The sequence below is a fragment of the Rattus rattus genome, chromosome 3, assembly GCF_011064425.1.
Source record: "Rattus rattus isolate New Zealand chromosome 3, Rrattus_CSIRO_v1, whole genome shotgun sequence".
Taxonomy (NCBI): Eukaryota; Metazoa; Chordata; class Mammalia; order Rodentia; family Muridae; genus Rattus; species Rattus rattus.
Window position 1 is genome coordinate 27,524,205 of NC_046156.1, and position 19,443 is coordinate 27,543,647.

Genomic DNA, 19,443 nt, shown 5'->3' on the forward strand with positions numbered 1-19,443 from the left:
AGTAGAATAGGACAGGTTTAATTTATTAGGGGAGGACCAGTCTGCTGTCAACAGCCTGCTTTGAGTTTATATCTGTTCAAAAGTTCTTAAGCGTTCTTTCCTTTCACGTCCTTTTCCTGACAGGCTCAAAGTAACAAGTGTTTGTTTAAGAAGCTGAATTGGCAGCTGGGTTTTGGTGGTTTGGGTTTTGGATTTCTCAAGTAGAGTCGTCCTCTCTGCTCTCTTCTTGGCACATGGAGGAGGGCATGGCTCGGTAGTCCAGCCCCTGTACTCCCCAGCCTGTGTCAGAACAGATCCAACCACGGAGCAGCAAGTCAGGCTTCCCACCTTGAAGATAAGCCAAGAGGTCGGGCGTAGCTCTGGCTTGGTCATTTCTGCTTCTCGGTGTGAATTCTGACTTCTGGCCCACAAAACTGGAGGCCACTCAGTTCCCCTTGTCCTCTCATTTGTCATTTAGGGTGTTTGCTTTCTACTGAGTCCCACAGATTAAATCCCCAAACTACGAGAAATTACCCACAATCTGGGGCTTTAAAGAAATACAAGAGCTCCCTCAAGACAGCTTCGAAGTCAAAATTCAAAGTCCGGTGGCGCTCAGAGCTGGTGCCATAGAATCACTTTTAGAAGAGGTCGAGCTGACAACGTGTTGCTTTGTGATTAGAATTCAGCCTGCTTTTCCCAAAGCCTTCCCAAGTACAACCCTGCGGTGGCTTTCTAAACTTGCATGGCAAACGGCAGCCATCCATAAGCAGTTTCCTCATAATGACTCTCACAATGTTGCTTCGACATATTTGGGTAAACAACAGAGCTACCCGTTGCCTTTTACGTAGCAGAAGTGAATTGCCTCGGCACGTATCAGTTATGGCATTCTTTATGCTAACAGCAAGAACATATTTGTCGACCGTTTGTTTTCTAGTTAGTGCCTGGAGTTGACCCTGAACATAGCAGGGCTTGCATGGGCCGGGAATGATTACTTTCTCCTTCAGTCAGTGTGTGACAGCCATTCGCAGTCACATCCGTGTGAAGAGAGATTTAGTCTAGCGTGCGACTGGATTCCATTCTGCAATAGAGTCTCCATCTTGGTTGATATGAGACCTAGCTGTTGTCACTGACTTTCTGTTATCATCTCAAGAGTTCACCATGTCAGAATTCATGGTCATGGGCTGGGCATGTAGTTCGGTAAGAACAATGCTTGATTCACATGCATGAAACCCTGGGTTCAGTCCCCAGCACACCAGAATAAAATTAAAGGGACAATGGAAAAGCTATACCCTACCCTTCTCTGATCCTTATACACTGATACCAAAATTTCACACATGTGCAATTACTACACGCCAATTAAAAAGAAAATATCTATTGAAAACAATCACTCAAGGGTCACATATGTAGGCCATGTACTTCATACCACTACTAAGATCACGGACAGCACCAATTTGCCATTTCATTTTGGAAGTCGATTTGGACCCTGTATTTTGGTAACTGGCAGAATAATTCTCATGACCTTGCTTTCGATACCCTATCCAAGTGAGAACTCCTAGCCCCTCCCAGCCTCTATCAATCCATCCTTTATTTCCTTCTTGATGCTGGGACCCAGGACCTCATGCATTCCAGGCAAGCCATCTATCATGGCAATGACTCTCAAGTCTTTCTCTTTCAAAAGCTATGAAGGAAAATAGACCTGGGCAGTTATTTTTCTAAGTAAGACTTTAGAGTGGATGTTTCACCCCTGTTAATTTTCTGTTCTGGGCACAGGACACTGGAATGAATAGATTTGACTCATAATGCTATCTCCTTCTTTCTTGTTGCTGTCTAATGGCGTAGGACATACTTCAGAGCAGCACTTCTGTGGCGCCTGGGGTTGAATCTCGGAGCGAATTGCTTTCTTTCACTTAACCAAGAAAGAACAGCCATTACTGTTGACTGCCTTCCCCTTCCTGTACTAAAGAACAAAGCTAGGTGACCAAGGAAATAAGCATGTCTAACTGTCTCAGTCCCTCTTCTTTCTCCTCCCTCACCCAGAACCCTGGCATGTTCTTGAAATAGCTATTGGTGGCAGAGAACTAAAATAGATATTTGTACATATTTTAATTAGAAGCCCCAACAGTTACTTGAATTTGGCCTTGGTCTGTGCGAGCATCAGTCTCTTGGAGAAAACTTAAAATATCTCCTCATCTCTGAGGCTCCCTGTTACTGAAGAGTCTTCTGGTCAGCGGTGGTTTGGAAACTTTGAAAACTGTGAGGGAGAGAAGCCCACGGAATGAATGCTCTGTGTGTTCTAGAGAAGTTAAAACGAGTAACGGGAGGGGCAGGGGGAGGGAATATATTCCCCCACTCAATCCCCGCTTTCAGAGCCAGCACTGAGAGACGTAACCTCGGAAAGGGGGCTGTCACCGATAGCTGAAACTGAGAGCCCACAGACCCTTTCTGCCCTCGAATGTACCCACAAGGCAGTCATGCTGTGGGCAAAGCTCTTGGCTTTAGAAGTCAGTGGGCTCAGTCAGCTTCTGACCATAGCAGGCCTAGGCTGAATGAAGATTCAGTAGAGCCTCATGGTCAACTCACTGTCTTTACAAAAAAACGAACAGTGAACAGACTTTTTGCCTGCCTCTCTTGATGTGTCTCTCTTTTGTTTTCCATTTTAATTTTATTAAACTTTATTTTGATTTTGAGATAGAGGCTGGCCTTAAATTCATTATGTAGCTAGCGTTGACCTGAAACTATTGATCTTCCTCCTTCTGTCTCCCAAATGCTAGGTGTTGGTTTATGCAATATAGGAAATCGAATCAAGGACTTAGTGTGTAAGGCAAATATCCCAGCACCCAAACCACATACCCAGGCCTTTTAATTTTGAGCTGGTACATAAAACACACAAAATTGGATTCCTTAATGAGGCATTATGTATGGGCATTCATATAAGTGTTTGTTATGTGCTGTTCAAATCAAGTTAAACATGCCTCTCTTTATAAACATTTCTTTTTAAAAAGTTAATGTAAATTGTTTATGTTATTTTTGTACATAGGTGTCTGGCCTGCTTGTTTATCTATACCTGCCTGATGCCCCCAAAGGCCATGTGATCCCATGGAACTTCAGTTACAAAGAGTTGGGGATGCTGGGAATCAAAGCTGTGCTCTCAGTGGCCTTAGCCACTGAGCCATCTCTCCAGCTTACCTACTGCTTTCCTAATGGTGAAATATCTAAAGTCCTTCTAGTGTATTTTTGAAATACACATTGTTAACAGTAGCCATCTTGCTACCTGGACCATCTCAGCACCATGTCTTGTGCCTAACTGTAACTTAGCACACGTGGTTCAACCTTTCCATATTACCCTCCCCCAAATACAGCTTATCCCGGTCTCTGGTAAACTCTGGTCTGTGTTCAACTTCTTCAAGCCCAACCTTCTTCATTTCGTCTTAGGGTCGGAATTCCTCTGTGCTCAGTTGTCTGTGACTGCCTTACTACGCACAGTGATCTCTAGGTTTGCCCAACTTGTCACAAATGCCAAGATTGAACTCTTTTCCATGTCTGGATCATATTATATCATATAGACGCATGACGTCTTCTTCTTTCTCTATTCATCAGCTTGTGGGCACTTAGGCCATTTCCATTTTGTGGTTATTGTAAACAATCCTTTAATAATGTTTCAATAAATAATAGTGCAGTCTTGTTCAGAAGAAGGCAGGCGACACTAGCTGGGCATGCATTCCCTTTTATTTTCCTTTGCCATTTAAAAATCAATAGTGAATAAGATAATGGCGGGTCAATCCCATAGTTACTTTGTTCAAAATCCTGTTCTCTGAAAACCTATGGGGTCAGAGAAACAGTTCGTGCCTGAGTTGTCCAACTACCTGTGCATGGTCCCAGTTACAATCTTGCTTACATAACTAGTCTCTAATGAGGTGTCACATCTCTCTGTGTATCCAATTATGTAATGTCACCTGACTCATTACATTATTCCTCTGTGGCCATGGCTCACTTGTGCCTCTGATGCGTTCTCCAGAGGGTTCTGCTAATCGGCAAGTTGACTGAAAACAGGGAGAAGCTCATTGAATTCTCTGGCAAAGAGAGACGTTTTATTAGGAGAGGAGACGATACAGGCTTTTCATCTTCTTACATTTACCCTGTCCCCACATCCTTCGGCCTTTCCGGCCCCAAATCACTTAGATGTACTTCAGCTTGTAAATTGTTCTTGGAGGTGAGATTCCAGTCTTGCTATGGAATTATGGGAAAGATATCTCACAGGCCTTAAAATGTAAAACTGAGGTGTATTTGTTAATTCTACTGAGTACACTGTTTTTAGTTCATTAAACATTGACTTATATTGCATTATGACTCCATGGGATCCAGGGCTGAGAGCTCACACCTGTAATCCCAGCACTCAGGAGGCTGAGGCCAGACGATCCTGAGTTTGAATACGTAGTGTGGTCCAGGCTAGCCTGGACTAGAGAGAGACCCCACCCCTCCCTCCCCCCTGTCTCCCCCAGGATAAATAATAACAAGATGCACAGCTGGTAAACTTGTTTCTCCCATCCCTGTGTTTTCTTCAGGTCAATAGTGGGACGCAGATTCTTCTTTATCATGGGAACTTTATACCTGTATCGCTGTATAACTATGTACGTCACTACGTTACCTGTGCCCGGAATGCACTTCCAGTGTGCTCCAAAGGTAAGTCTCCGGGTCCCTCAGAGAGGGATCAGGAAAGCAATTCCAGGCACCCAGCTCATCACACACTCTTCCCTATGATGTCATAGGTATTAGCCGCAACCTAGCCTGTTCCCCAATCTGCTTTAGCTGTACATAGATGTACACGTAGACGTGTATGCATATATCAACGTTCATTCTGTGAGGATTGTATGTACCTCCTGGCCACCGTAGTGAACAAAGCACAGCCCCCACCCCCACCCCGAGCTTCTATTCTTTCAAAGAACAACAAATAATAACTAAATTCATAATGCGTCACGTGACGGTAATTCAGGTGATTGTCAGAGGGAAATACTAGGGACTTTGCTATAGAAAGATCAGGGAAAGATGTTTTAAAAAAGACGCTTGGGCAAAAGAGTCAGCCACATGGAAGGGGTGGGAGCTGCAGGTCAGGAGAACAAGTTATCAGCACTGGGGTCAAGCGGCAGCAGGTAGTGCGCAGGTCAGCAGGCTGGCCACGGGCTGCAAAGGTCTCACTGCCGTTGAAGAACGTGATCCCCGATGGTTATGATGGACTTGAGGCCCTTGAATGCAGGGCACATGTTGCAGGTTAGACTGACAGGATGTACTAGTGCCATGGATAGGGCTTGAAAGAGAAAAGTTAAGGAGAACTCCATTGGAAAAGTGGAGTAGCCTTCGGCTGCTGTTGAAGCTGAAGTGAAATGAAGTTACAGTTTCCTCACAGAGCATCAGGTCGCAGAAGAGCCATTCTTCACCTCATACCCCAGTGCACTCTGGCTTATGAAATGGAAACTTACAGATCATGGGCTTCCTGGACCAGGGAAGGAGGGCTAACCTTGGACTTCACTGAGCACTAAGCAGATGTCGAGGGAAGGAAGACAGAGTAGTTCTGGGGAAGCCAGCCATCCCCCTTACCAAACATAGGTGCGGTTTGGGAAGACAGTCATTTCCTAAAGCCATCAAAGCAGTGCCTGTCTGTAATTAAGACGGTGTACAGATTGAATTTAAACACTGGCTGGATTTGACTGGAACTAATTTGAGACATGAGAGTTCAGTAGCTTTAATGAGCATGTCTGAGTCTTCCCTACGGAACACTATTACTGTGTGTTCAGTGGCGAGGCGGCCACGGCAGAGAGGAGGGCAAACCCTTCCTAGGAATGGATGAGGTTAGCTGGGAAGGGCGACTGATTATAGAGACACAGATTAAAGGTCGCCCTTCACGGGAGAGCTCCAGTTTCCCAAGCCATGGCAGAGAAAACGTGCTGTAGGATAACCATGCCACAGACACTCCTGTTGGAGGGTCCTTGACTAATCACCCACCATGTTCAGTGAGCAGGTCTTCCCCCCCCCCCGAGAAGCAAGTTGCAGTTGCCTACGAGTTGGTTCTGTAAAACAGACGCATGCATCTCCCTGTCTGGCTGAAAACACCGTGGTGACAGAGAGCAGGAGTCAAAATTGAGTCTAAATTTGGCCCAGCTGCTACTTCCAAGTGCTGCTTCGATGCTTGTGGCCACAGGGCTCTTTGAGAGCTCCCTGTTTCCTGTGTTGGCAAGGCTGTTGAGTATCCTTCAGAGTGAGCAATGACAGATCTTTGCATGCCGAAACCTCTCCCCGTGAGACGACGTCCCTGGCTGGAAACCAGCGACTTGCACAGCTTGTCTCTCACAGAGGTCTGGCACCCGGGCTTCTTGCAGTTTGACCATCAGAGTTCTGCCTGATCTAGTCCACGATTTCATTACGTCCTTTGTTTACGATTTGCTACACACACCCGCGTGCATGCATGCCAGTGCATGCATCCGCACTTTGGTTTACAGCCAGATGTCTATATTCTTCAATTTGCGTCTAGGCAAAAGTTGGCTTAGTTGTGAAATGATGTCATTTTTCTAAGTCATTTTGTATAGAGACGGTGACATGTCTTTTCCCCTGGAAGTTGGCTTTGGGGCTTTGAGGCTGGCTTTCCTTCTGTCACCATGGCTAAAGATGGCCAAAGGCCTTTTCTTTTTCCTCTTTTTAAGTCTTTTTTTCCCTCTCTCATTAATTGAAAAATATATACAGGTGTATTGTGTGTGTTTTTTTCCTTTTATTGATAATAGATTTTTCTTTTTATATAACCACTTCATTAACCCTTTCCAGTTCTTCCCCACTTCCCCTCCCATCCATATCCCCCTTTCTGTCTCTCATTAGAAAACAAGCATGCTTCTAAGGAATATATATATATTATAATATATATATAATATAATATAATATTGAATAAGACAAAAACAGACACATCAGAATAGGACACAACATAGGACAAAGCAAAGCAAACAAACAGACAGAAAGGGGCCCAAGAAAAGGCAAAAGAAACAGAGATAGACACAGAGAACCACTTGCTCGAATACTGAAGAATTCCATTAACACTCAAAACAAGAAACCACAATATATACACAAAGAGGGTGTAGGGGGAGAGAAAGGAAGGGGGAGAGGGAGGGGGAAGGCAGAGGGGGGAGAGGGAGGGAAAGAGATGGGGGGAGGGAAGGGGAGAGAGGGGGAGAGAGAGAATGAATGGATTTAACCCTGAACTGGACATTATGAGATAGGAAACCTCCAAAGAAGCCATTTAGTTCCTGTTGGCCATCTACTACTGGGCACACAACCTACCCTTAAGAGGAGTTTGTGTCTGGAGGAGACTAAATCTTCGCTTGCAAGTGGCTATCAGTTGGAGATAGCGTCTATGAGGTTAGGGTAGGGCCACGTGTCCATTTCTCCTTTTGGCTCTAACCTGATACTGGCCGGTGCCGGTCCCGTGCATGCAGCCACAGTCTCATGCGTGCATCAGTCCTGCTGTGTTCAGAAGACCTTGTTTCCCTGGTGTTCTCCATCCCTTTGGCTATTGCATTCTTTCTGCCTCCTCCTCTGAATAGTTCCCTAAGCGCCAAGGGGAGGGATTTGATGGAGACATCCCGTTTAGGGTCGAGGGTTCTAAGGTCTCTCGCTCTGCAAATTGTCGAGCTGCGGGCCACAGGGCTTTGCTTAGTGGAAGGACAGTGGTGAAGGTCAGGCTTCTGCAGCTTGGACTGCTCTTTATTTCTGTGAGGAGGATGGGAGTCACAGTTGGAGGAATCCTTAGGAGTGGGGGCGCCCCTGTGAATCTGGGTGTTTTGATTCATGCGGCTTTCTCGGGTTTCTGCAGCTTTGGTTTTATATCTGATAGCCAGCTGCATAGACTGACGTCTGGAAACAAGGAAATGTAGGGAAATAGTATTGTGTGGTATGTGGTGACTGTGATAGGCCTAGGCAAGATCATCAGGGTCATCCTCCAGTCCTAGTGCTCACTATCCTCCCTTCCCTGCCCAGGCATGCCCTGCGACTTCCCTCCTTTCCATTCTTTCTTCTCCCAGAGTTCTGTGTAGCATTTTCAGAGCATATTCCCACACTTTGGGATTACCAGCAATAGGGCTGAAGGGATAAGAAGTTAACAGAGTGGGCCAGTTAGATAGCTTAGCATGTAAAGGCATTTGCTGTCAAGACCAGGGAGCTGAGTTCAATCCCCAGGACCCACAGGACCCAATGATAGAAGGAGAGAATCAACACCCATAGGTTATCATCCCAACTCTACATGTCTGCACCTCTCTCTCTCTCTCTCTCCCTCTCTGTCTCTCTCTCTCTCTCACACACACACACACACACACACACACACACACACACACACTCACTCAAATAAAAAATAAACAAATAAATAAATGTAACTAACAGGAAAGAAAAGCAAAGAGTCTGCTTCTCTATTCAATAACTGTACCCAACAAAAGGCCACCAGAAATCCATGTGCAATGTCTCCTGTTTCCATAGCAGGCACATCCCAAGATGCCCAGTGGACATCTGAACCTGCAGATAGGACTGAACACCGTGTATACAGTTTCCCTGTGTGTGTGTGTGTGTGTGTGTGTGTGTGTGTGTGTGTGTGTGTGTATGAGCGTATGTGTGTATGTGCATATATATGTAATCAAATATGAATGTCTGATCGAATTTATAAACTAGGCACAGCAAAACAATTAAAATGACTAATGATAAAATGGGGAAGATACTATATATCATAATAAAAGTTAGTTGAAGCTTAAAAACAAAAAGAAAACGTAAACTATTTCTTGGAGCTGTCCACTCGGTATTTTCAGGCTGTAGCTGACTGTAACCAAGACCTCTGAGAGCAAACTGTGTATGGGATGAGGGTGGGGACTGTCATACAGCAACACTGCTGAACAGAAGAAGGAACACGAAGTTTGACCTAGGAGCCTACTTTATTCAGACCTCGGGGTATCCGACCCCAAGTAGAGAGAGCCTGATGACTTTAAATGTTCCTCCCTTCAGAGAAGTGGAGTTGTGACAGGTGGGCGGAGGTGAAATGAAGGGGAATCCGTCCTTTCAGTCTGGGGAGGCAGTGCTTGGGCGTCACGTGCGACCTTTTGATTTCCTCTCATTGTGGATGGTTTTGTGCCAGTCTCACGACAGGAAAAGGATGATAGACAGCTGATAATAAGCAAATAGTTGTATTGTAGCTTTCATGTCCAGGGCATGGTGCGTTATACGATACAGTTGACCAAATGCCTTTCTGAGGAGGCCTGAAGTCAGTCATGTGATGTGTTGACTTCCTCTAGGGCATTGCCCTCCGGACTCCATTGCTCCCTTCGAGGTGAGCTAAGTCACCTGTTACTTGGCAGTCTTGTGAGCTGGATTATTCATTTTTTTCCACGTAAATATAATGTCTATGATAACCAGCTTTAGCTCACATTTTGAAAGGGTCTGCTTCACAACCCTTCAGGCCTGTGAGAAGGCAACATATGAATGAGTGACAAAGCAAATGTTCTCACTGGGAGCCAGGAAGAAGAAAGGAGGGATAAAAAGTGTCCCCCAGATCTTCGTGGTTCACCACAGGTAGCCTAAGACATCCCATAAGGTTCCATATCGTACCCTGTCCTTCCTCCCTCCATCTCTGTCTCCCACCACCACCACAGGTTGGCCTTGAACTCACAGATACCTGCCTGTCTCTGCCTCCATAGTATGAGTGCTGGGATCAAAGGTTTTTGCCACCATCTGGCACTTAAGAGAAGTCTCCTAATAGCACCACCGTGCTACCGTGGAAGTAATCCTTAAACACTTGAGAGATGTTTATCTGGATCATAGTAAGACTGTCCACTCTTGGGGACTCGTTTTGCTTTTGCCACTGAGGCATGCTTGAAGCAAACATTAAAGCAAAATGTCTTAGAAGCCTTCAGTCCCTCGCTATGCTAATTGTTTGGAGTCATTTCTACTTAGTGCTTTAGGAAGCACCAAGCCTACTGTGGTATGCTTGCCTTTTTGCACAGGTCTCTTAGTAACCAAGTAGCGTTCTGTGGTAGGTCAGTAATATTGTTTTAAATGAGGACTTTTTCTGGTCCCTAAAGGGAGATGTTTCAGGCAGAGAGTCTGGACGGATGTGGTCCCTTGTTGTACTGGGTGGGATGGTGTTCTACCTGCCTTAAGGCTTTCCCCATCCATCTGTGTTTACCTTCCTTTACAATCATGTGTCCATGTGACGGTGTTTGCCCTATCCTAACCACTGGTGTGGCTGGACTGCCTCACTTCAGGGGCCAGGACTCAGAAGTAGCAGAGCTGAGTACATTGAAGACATGTCACAAACCTGTCCCCAAGGTCATAAATGACTACTCAGTATCAGTCTTTCTGTGTGTTTCTTTCATGTAAAGCACCATGTGATGCCTTCCTGAGTACTTTTCTCAGATACCCTACATTGACTTTTCTGTATTAGGAAGCCCTACAACTGTCCATCCAACCCTCCGTTTCTCTTCTAAATTTTCATGCCTCATATTTTAACTCACTCTTGCTTGTATGCGTGTATGTATAGGAGATAGTTTTTAAGCTACTGCCTGACACTCTTGCACTAGCCCGTCATTGTTTCTTGGGACAACATTGTGGTTTAGAGAGGCTTCTGGACCCTTGACTCCTGTGGAGAACTAAGATTCCTTGTGATATGCTTTCCCAGTCAAAGTTTTAAAAGCCCTTTGAAAGCTTTGAATCCCTAACCTGTCCCTTCCAACCCTATTTCAATGATGAGGTGAATTTCTTGTGACGGTGTTACCGGCAGACACTAATGGGGCCATATGCACACTTGATGCTACCACTCAATGCAAGGTACTAATAGTGGCAGTGTAGAGCATACTCAGATGGTAATGGCCCCAGATCCTCATGTCCTTCTGCCAAAAGGAAACAAAGTCGCTCTGATCTGCTTTTTAGCACACAGTGGTGAAGTCATTGGTTATTAATATTTTTAAAAGCCTTGCCCAAGGACACACAACACCACTAAAACATATTATTAGTAACATAATGAATAATTTAAAGCATGCCAATAAACCCGACTGACGTAGTGAGGAGAATCTAGTTTGAGGAGTTTCCTCTTGAAATATTTGACTTTTTATGCTACAAGGAAAATTTTAAAAGGTAAACAGCACAGCCTGATGGCTTTCCCAACTGATGCATGATTTCGAGCACCTTGTAAACATCCCTGTGTGTCTTCTGTCCCTCAGCTCAATGGAGACTCTCAGGCAAAAATACAACGGATTCTCCGGTTGCTTTCTGGCGGTGGATTGTCCATCACGGGATCACACATCCTGTGTGGAGACTTTCTCTTCAGCGGCCATACAGTTGTGCTGACACTTACTTACTTGTTCATCAAAGAATGTAAGTAACCGTTCATTCCTCCCTGAACTGACTGCTGTGGTGCGCAGGGTTCAGGGGCCTTGACAGGGATGGGCTCCCTGTGCTACTGGGATTGGATTCTGAGAGAGAAGGATGTAAACAGTCCATGCACGCATGTGCTTTATCATTCCACCTAACACATATGCACTTTATCTTGCCACATAGTCATGTGACCTAAAGTCTTGTGGGGTTTTTTTCTTTCTAGCATTTAGCAGGCCCCCAAACATCTCCCTTTCTTCCTTAGTACTCCTTGAGGCATGGAGTTCTTAATATCAGGACTAAGAACAGGTCAAACATGGTATGCATGCCTTTAATCCCAGAGCTTGGGAGGGAGAGGCAGGCAGATCTTATGAGTTCAAGGACAGCCTGGTCTACATAGTGAGTTATAGGCTAGTGGGAGATATAAAGTGAGACTCAAAATTTTTTTTTCAGGAAGGAAGAATAAAGTAGGAAAAATGAAAGGATAACTGTGTTGTAAGAAGACCAGTATGCTCTAGAGACAAGGACAAGTGGCCTTGACTTATTTGCCAGACCCTTGTGTTCTAAGGTTCCCAATAGTTCATGTGTATCTCCTCAAGTTTATCCATATCCCTTGTCCTACTTAATTCCTGTGTCATCATCTCCCAGCATCCTCTGCAGCACTAGGGCATCTTGTAGAACATCTCCTCCTTAAGAGACAGGCAGGCAAGAAATTGAAATCTCTTTCCAGATGAATACAATGAGTTCCCATGATGTAAAGCCCTTCCATTTGTGGTAGTTTGTTGTTTTAATGTTTCTAGTAGTTAACTTTTTCAACCTCTTGTTGGAAGAGTGACATGCCTCTTCCACCAAGGCCACACCCCATATCCTTCCTAAGTAGCATCAAGCATTCAGGTGCAGGAGCCTATGAGAGCTGTTCTCATTCAGACCATCATAGTCACAGACCTGCCTCTGAGGGGCTCCCCATCTCTTGCCTCCCCCTCCTCTTTTGCTTTTTGTTAATCCAGACAGATTGAGCTCTATATGGAGTTCCTCTCTCTTTTTCATTAAAAGCCCAGTGGGCTTCTGCACCTATCCCTTATGTCTGTGTACACTACAGTGTGTTGGAGGATGGGCTACCTTATCTCTTCATAAGCCCCAGGGACTCCTCGCTATATGGGTTGCCAAGGTTCTGATATAAAATTATTAGTTATGGCATATGTTCTTAATGGTTCTGGCTTTAACTTTTGCCCAAGGCAATTCCATCCAGAGAAGGTTCATTTTTCTAGGCCATTGGCTCATTCTACAATCTGTACATCATGGGAAACTTACAGAAGATGGGCACGCAGGTATTACATGTCATGGTAAAGGCACCATGTGTGGAAATAGGAAGCTGTCCCAGGGAACATAGTATCAGTTTAGTCAATATCTAAAGAGCTGAGTGAAATGGCATTGTATTGGGGCTGGCTTAGAGTTTCAGAGGTTCAGTCCATTATCATCATGGTGGGAAGCCTGGCAGTGTCCAGGCAGGCTTGGTGCTGGAGAAGCCAAGAGTTCTACATCTTGATCCAAAGGCAACAGGAGGAGACTGTGTGCTACACTGGGTGCTGCTTGAGCATATACAAGCCTCAAAGCCCTCTTCCACAGTGACACACTTCTTCCAACAAGGCCATGCTTACACCCATAGGGCCATATCACCTAATGATGCCACTCCCTCTGGGCCAAGCATTCAAACACGTGAGTCTATGGTGGCCATTCCTATTCAAACCCCCACAGTAAACTTCAAATTTGTCGAGAGACCAACAATAAGGCAAAGAACAACTGAGAAGCACACTTGACCTCTCCAGCCTATGCAGACATACACATGAGCATGTGCACACATGCAACACACACACACACACACACACACACACACACACAGAAGGAAGCAAAGAGAAAGAGAAGTCCATTCAAGTTGTCTGATTTTACAGGATTGTCAATTTATTAATAAACAAGGCTTTGTTCTCACCATTCTTGCTTTCCCTTCAAAAAAAGTAGAAAAGCAAGTTGGAATTGAGTGTATATACAATATGGAGTGACTTTTCTCCCATGACGTGATTTTTTAAGTTGTATAAGTTTATACATGTCATGGGAAAAATAGAGTTTTTCCAACAATTTTTGATGCCAAATAAAATGTCAGATCTGTCCTGCCTAACCTAAGTTCAGCTCTAACCCTGGCCCTTGTTGGGAACAGGGAGCTCCGTGTATGTGCCTGCCCTGTAGTCACCGGCTGAGTCATGCTTGGCTTGTTTCCCTAAGTAAGCCGTGGTTCCCTGATCCCCTTGGAAAGTCTGCTTCTGGAAGTTATGCCGCCTATATGTGACCACTCTCCTGCCTTCCGATCATTCCGATCTTCCCTTGCTAGTGCTCTTGTTGAAAGTGCATTCAAACTCAGTTGGGAGAGCGTACTGGACCGGGACTGTTTCGTGTGTTAACGTGAAAGGTTGAATTGGACCGACATGCTCGCTGGAGCTTGGATTCTTTAAAAATCATGCCTGCAGACGCCAGCCATGGCTGTTAATACCTCATCATCAGTAGTGCCTGCCATGGAACTGAGTCCAGCTCTGCTGAGATCTCACACAGACCAATGCAGTCCCTTTGTTGGCATTGCTTGACGCTATCCCTCTAGCTAGAATGAGCAAACAAACAGGGTTCCCACTGGCCATTTTGATTTCAAAATAGCTTCTCCTGGCTGGATGTGGATAGTCTTAGCTCTAAGGACTCTGAAGCAGGAGGATTGTTAGTTTAAGGCTGGACTGGGTTACATCGTGAGACACTTTCTCAAAACCATAAATAGCAGAAAAAATAAAATATCTCATTCCTGGTGGGGAGAGAGAGGACAGTGGGTTGTGGTCTCAACGTAGCATCATATAAAATGCATTTTCGTAGAACACATGAGGGTTTCCCAGAATTCCTTGGGGGGGAAAAACATTTTCAATGCCACCAGTAGTAAAATAGCCATTCCGGCCACTTAGCTACTGCTCACCCATTTCAGCTCTACCTCTGGTGATTTGTGATGCAGAATAGTTGTACTGTGCCTGAACAGCTAGAGCTGTTAATAAGTCCCCCAACAGCCTACATGCAGAAAAGTAGGTCAGATGTGAAACTTCAGGGGGACTGGGGCCCGGGGGCTGGAGGGTGCATTTAATGAGACCTCCAGCTTCCTCAGAGTTGCCTCAGTTCTCAGTGTCCTAATTCAATAGCCGCTGGGCTGCACTGGGCCCCTGAGGCATCTCCTGGCTTATAGATCCTAGGATTCTGTGAGTTATCTTGGAGAATGTAGGAGCGGGTTGACGTAATTAAGAACTGATGGGGAACAACACGAAATGAGAGAACACAATACAGGGTTATGGTTCAACTCGGGACTCACACAATCATTGAGGTTTGGTTTGTTGTTGTGTATTATGATGCTAAATTCTATAGGGAAAGGTCTAGACCTACGAGCGACTTCTCCTCTTCACAAGCTCTGTTGTGCAAACCTTGTTCCTTGATTTAAAAACTACTGGTTAGAAAAAATTAGCCACAGCCAATTACTGGAGGGATTAGAGGTAGGTGGGTTGGAGTGACCCTGGTTGGAGGAGAGAGAGGAAAGAAGGGGAGGATGAATGAGAGAAGAGGAAGCTGCCATGAGGGGAGATGACCCTGAGCACATGGCCAGGAGAGACTGCAAGTATCCGGGGTACATTGCTAAGGGGGTAGCCAGGCCAGCTGTTAGAAGATTGGATTAGGGTTAACCCCAGTAACTGTCAAAGCCTATAATAAATATCCCCTGCCTCACTACTTCTATTTTGGGAAAAATAATCATAAGTCTGAGTCTCATTTATTTTAAACTAGCTGGAGATAAGTTTAAACTGGTCATACCACACAAAACTGGAACTGTTTTACCAACGACTACTTTGTGCACCAACAATAACCCTGTAGGCCATTGTCTGCAGTTGCCTTTTACCCTTCGCTCTGCCGCCATTTTTTTTACAATTGAGCACGTATGTCGCTATGAATGTAAACAGTGTTTTTTTTTTTTTTTTTTTTTTTTTTTTTTTTTTTTTTTGGTTCTTTTTTTTGGAGCTGGGGACCGAACCCAGGGCCTTGCGCTTCCTAGGTAAGCGCTAAACAGTGTTTAATATGAAATTGATTTCAGTTTATTATTAGATCATTAATCTTTTATTGGGAGCCAGTAAAGCTTTAAAGCAGAAAGAAAAGGGACAGTGCCAGATGGCCAGATAACCAGGGGTAGGCTGCTGCCTCGGCCGTGTCTGTCATGTACACTTACGACGTAAGGACCAGTCGGGACCATGACCGAGTTATCTCTATGCATGCCAGGGTTCTCTCCCAGTTGGTCAGTGGTCAGCAAGAGGCCAAGAAACCAGAGCTTCCCCCCAGGAGAGCTGCACCATGCTGTCAGCAATGGTATAATGGCCCCGAATCAACTCTTGCTTGCCACAGTGATATTCCCTACCACAGAGACGCACATGAGGAGATTAAAGCAAACTTAAGCCATCAAAATATCCCTGCTTTCTAAATTTGTCCCCTTATTTTCATAGACCTTCTTTGGGGGGCGGGAGGCTTACTATTTCTCTTTCCAGTGGGGATCATGTTTGTGAGCTAGTATGAGCCAATTCTAACGAACCTAATAATAAGCCCATTCTCTTCCTCATTGAGTAGATAATTGAAGGTGGGCAAGCTCTAGACTATCTCAGTGCCCATCAACCCTCTGAGGGTGACTGTTGTACCTACTAATGGGATTTGCTCTGCCTTCTCTCTGCCTGGGGAAACTGAGGCAGTTCACTGCTGCTGAGGTTATTGGGGCAACTGTAAGACATAGCTCGGTGGGAGGACGTAAGACCGTGGGCTCCATCCCCAGACCCCCATCAGTCAGTCAGTCCATCCATCCGTCCACCTCTGGAATCTTGTCAACTCTGCTCTCTCCCACCGTGCAGATTCACCTCGTCACTTCTGGTGGTACCACTTGGTCTGCTGGCTGCTGAGCGCCGCTGGGATCATCTGCATCCTCGTGGCGCACGAACACTACACGGTCGATGTCATCATTGCGTATTACATCACAACACGGCTGTTTTGGTGGTACCACTCCATGGCCAACGAAAAGGTGAGAGCCTCGAAGATCCTCGAGTGAGGATTGTCTGTCGTTCATGGGCCGGGTGTGTGTGTGTGTGTGTGTGTGTGTGTGTGTGTGTGTGTGTGTGTGTGTATGTATGTATGTATGGGAAGGACTGCTGTTGCCACCCAGCTGTATGGTTTGGTCAGTTCAGTTAAACCTACTGTCGCTGCTGCCTATTTTAAACACAGCAGCAACAGCAAAGAACTCCACAAGCATACATGCTTTGTGAGGATTGCGAACGCTGTAAAATTACACACAGCGTGCCTTGCCAGTTCAGCTGGCTTAAACCAGAGCTGAAGGGCTATATACTAACAGAGAACTTAAGAACCCTCTCATAGAAGCATTAGGGTGCAGCTTGGTAATAAATATCCCCTGCCTCACTGCTTATATTTTGGGGTGATCAGTAGTAGAAACTCTGTCTTCTGTTCTCCTTTCTGCTTCAAGAGGGCCCCCCTTATTCACCCATTCATCCTTACAGTGTTTATTCAACTGTCACCGCCCCCCTCTTACTACCATCCTGGGAAGCTCCTCATTTTTCTTCTTCTCTCCCTTTGAGCCCAAGGTTGCTTCATCATTCCCCACCCCACACCACAACCATCAAAGGCTTTTCTAACCTTGGTCTGTGTACCATGATTTATCTTGGAATAGATTTCCCCGTGGTGGTGGTGGTGATGTGATGTGATGTGATGTGCTGTGTGTGTGTGTGTGTGGTGTGTGTGTATGTGAGTGTGTGTGTATGTGAGTGTGTGTGTGTGTGTGTGTGTGTGTGTGTGTGTGTGTGTGTGTGTGTGTGTGTGTGTGTGTGTGTGGGTGTGTGTGTGTGTGTGTGTGTGTGTGTGTGTGTGTGTGTGTGTGTGTGTGTGTGTGTGTGTGTGTGTGTGTGTGTGTGTGTGTGATCTATAAGCAGTAGATCTGTCATTGCTGAGAGATCTACACAGAACCTTTGGTGTGCACCGGCAGTTGCCCTCTCTTCGGATCCCTTTGTTTCGCTCCGTGGCTCACTCTTTGGTACTCTGCTGCTTCTTAAACGTCAATCTAGATGCTTCCTGACACCCATGCCGATAGCTGTCTCCATCTTTATTCTCAAACATGCCCACCCTTCTGAGTTCTCCTCTCAGTCTGGCTTGGCCCTTATATTTGACCACAGCACATCCTGAAAACACTTCTGCTGAATGCCACGTCTATCCCTGAGCCGCCTCCTTGGGAAACTGCAGGCAGAGGTCTCACAAGTCACAGAGGGCAGGACCTGGGGACCACGGTCAACACAGAGCTGGGGGAAAGGCAGGACAGTAGTTACTGCTGGGGTATTTCATTTCGGTTCACCTGCTAAGTGACCATTAAAAAAATTAAAAAGCCATGTGATTGAGAAATCTAAACCAGATCCATAAACAATGCCTTCTCTCATTTTGTCTCCCTTTACAGAACTTGAAGGTCTCTTCCCAGACTAATTTCTTGTCTCGGGCTTGGTGGTTCCCCATCTTCTATTTTTTTGAAAAGAATGTGCAAGGCTCCATTCCTTGCTGTTTCTCCTGGCCGCTGTCCTGGCCCCCTGGCTGCTTCAAGTCATCGTGCAAAAAGTATTCTCGCGTCCAGAAGATCGGGGAGGATAACGAGAAGTCTACCTGAGCGGCCGACACGACAGCCGCTTTTCCACCCAGAGAGTCCGTGCTGTAACCAAAGGCACAGCTTCTATTTATTTTCAGAGAACTGACTGGTGAAACGAAGTGGACCAAATTTTACGCAAAAGATTGGAGCAGTGAAGTATTACCTTTCGGCTTTTTTTCTTCATTCATCCCAAGAAACATATATTTTCCTGTAGCTCTCCATTCAGGAGGACAAGGCCCCCAAGCTGGAGTTCTGCAGAGGCAAAAGAGAACATGCTAAGCCTCTCCTCATCTTCCTTCACTTCCATGCTCTTTCCAGATCACTTTTTTTCCTCCCTTCAAGGTCAGAAGAGTTTGCTAATGTTTTGAATAAAAATGTCCGGATATATACAGCCACTGTGTAAATACAGTCAGTTGGTGATGGGAGTGGGTTTCCACCACGGAGCTTAATGAGGGTGACCCACAGGCGGGTCAAGGTCACGCACCCTTAGTTTCTGCCCTGTCTTGGGGAAGGTTAGGGTGATGTCTGGTATCCCCTACCCTTCCCCCAACCCTGTGCACTATGCATGACTTTTATTGTTTTTTTTTTAACCTGGTAATTTTATTTTTTAAAGAAGGAGTGTTGCAAGGATGTGTGAAAGTGACACACCCGTGGGTTTTTGTGGATTTTTCCACTTTCGAGTGTCCGTGGTAGATACACAGGAAGCAGAGGGCTTTTCCTGCTATACACTTTAGGTGCCGCCCAGGGCTTGTTAACCGCACCAGCACAGGCTGAAACACAAGTGTGAACGGATGCTCACACTGCAGAACAAGCTTGTGCTCCCCTGCTAACTCACCCCAGCCATGATGTGGTTCTTCTTAGAACCTAGAGAAACATTCTATGGAAACAGTTTCTTTTCAGTTACTTTCGTGCATCGCAGGGAACGCAAGATGGATCCTGAAGGTTTTCTGTTTCCCTGCCTTTTAGCAAGACACCCCCAAGCGCTCCTTATACCACCACGGAGCGATTTCACTTCACCCTGTGCGCAGAACACATGGTGCTGCACTTAATCGTGCCGTTGGCATCAGCTCTCAACTGCAGCCACATAGGAACTGGGGACAACCGTCTCTCGGTGAAAAGCTGGATCTCTAAGGTCTGGTGGATTTAAGAACATCCGATTCAGTTAGAAGGTTAACTCAGTGCTGGGACACCTTTGCGTAGTGCTTGCCTAGACTGCTTAACTACTGGGAGATTAGTTTGTGGAACTTCTAGATAAAGGTCTACAGTTTGACGGCATTGGAAATAGAGGGAGGAGAGACCCAGTGAGAGGCAGTAACACTCACGTGGACATGGGCTAGAGAGCA

At 45.6% G+C, this 19,443-nt stretch overlaps 1 protein-coding gene across 1 annotated transcript in view; it reads left to right on the forward strand.

Annotated features, from left to right (window-relative positions):
- Sgms2 (sphingomyelin synthase 2) overlaps positions 1–18,491 on the forward strand; it is a 71,330-nt gene extending 52,839 nt beyond the window's left edge. Inside the window, exons 3-6 of the mRNA XM_032897306.1 lie at positions 4,542–4,659; positions 11,211–11,364; positions 16,317–16,483; positions 17,918–18,491. Of these exons, the coding sequence (XP_032753197.1) occupies positions 4,542–4,659; positions 11,211–11,364; positions 16,317–16,483; positions 17,918–18,121 (643 nt within the window). The 3' untranslated portion in view covers positions 18,122–18,491. The remainder of the gene's footprint in view (positions 1–4,541; positions 4,660–11,210; positions 11,365–16,316; positions 16,484–17,917) is intronic.
- Positions 18,492–19,443: the final 952 nt, after the last annotated feature.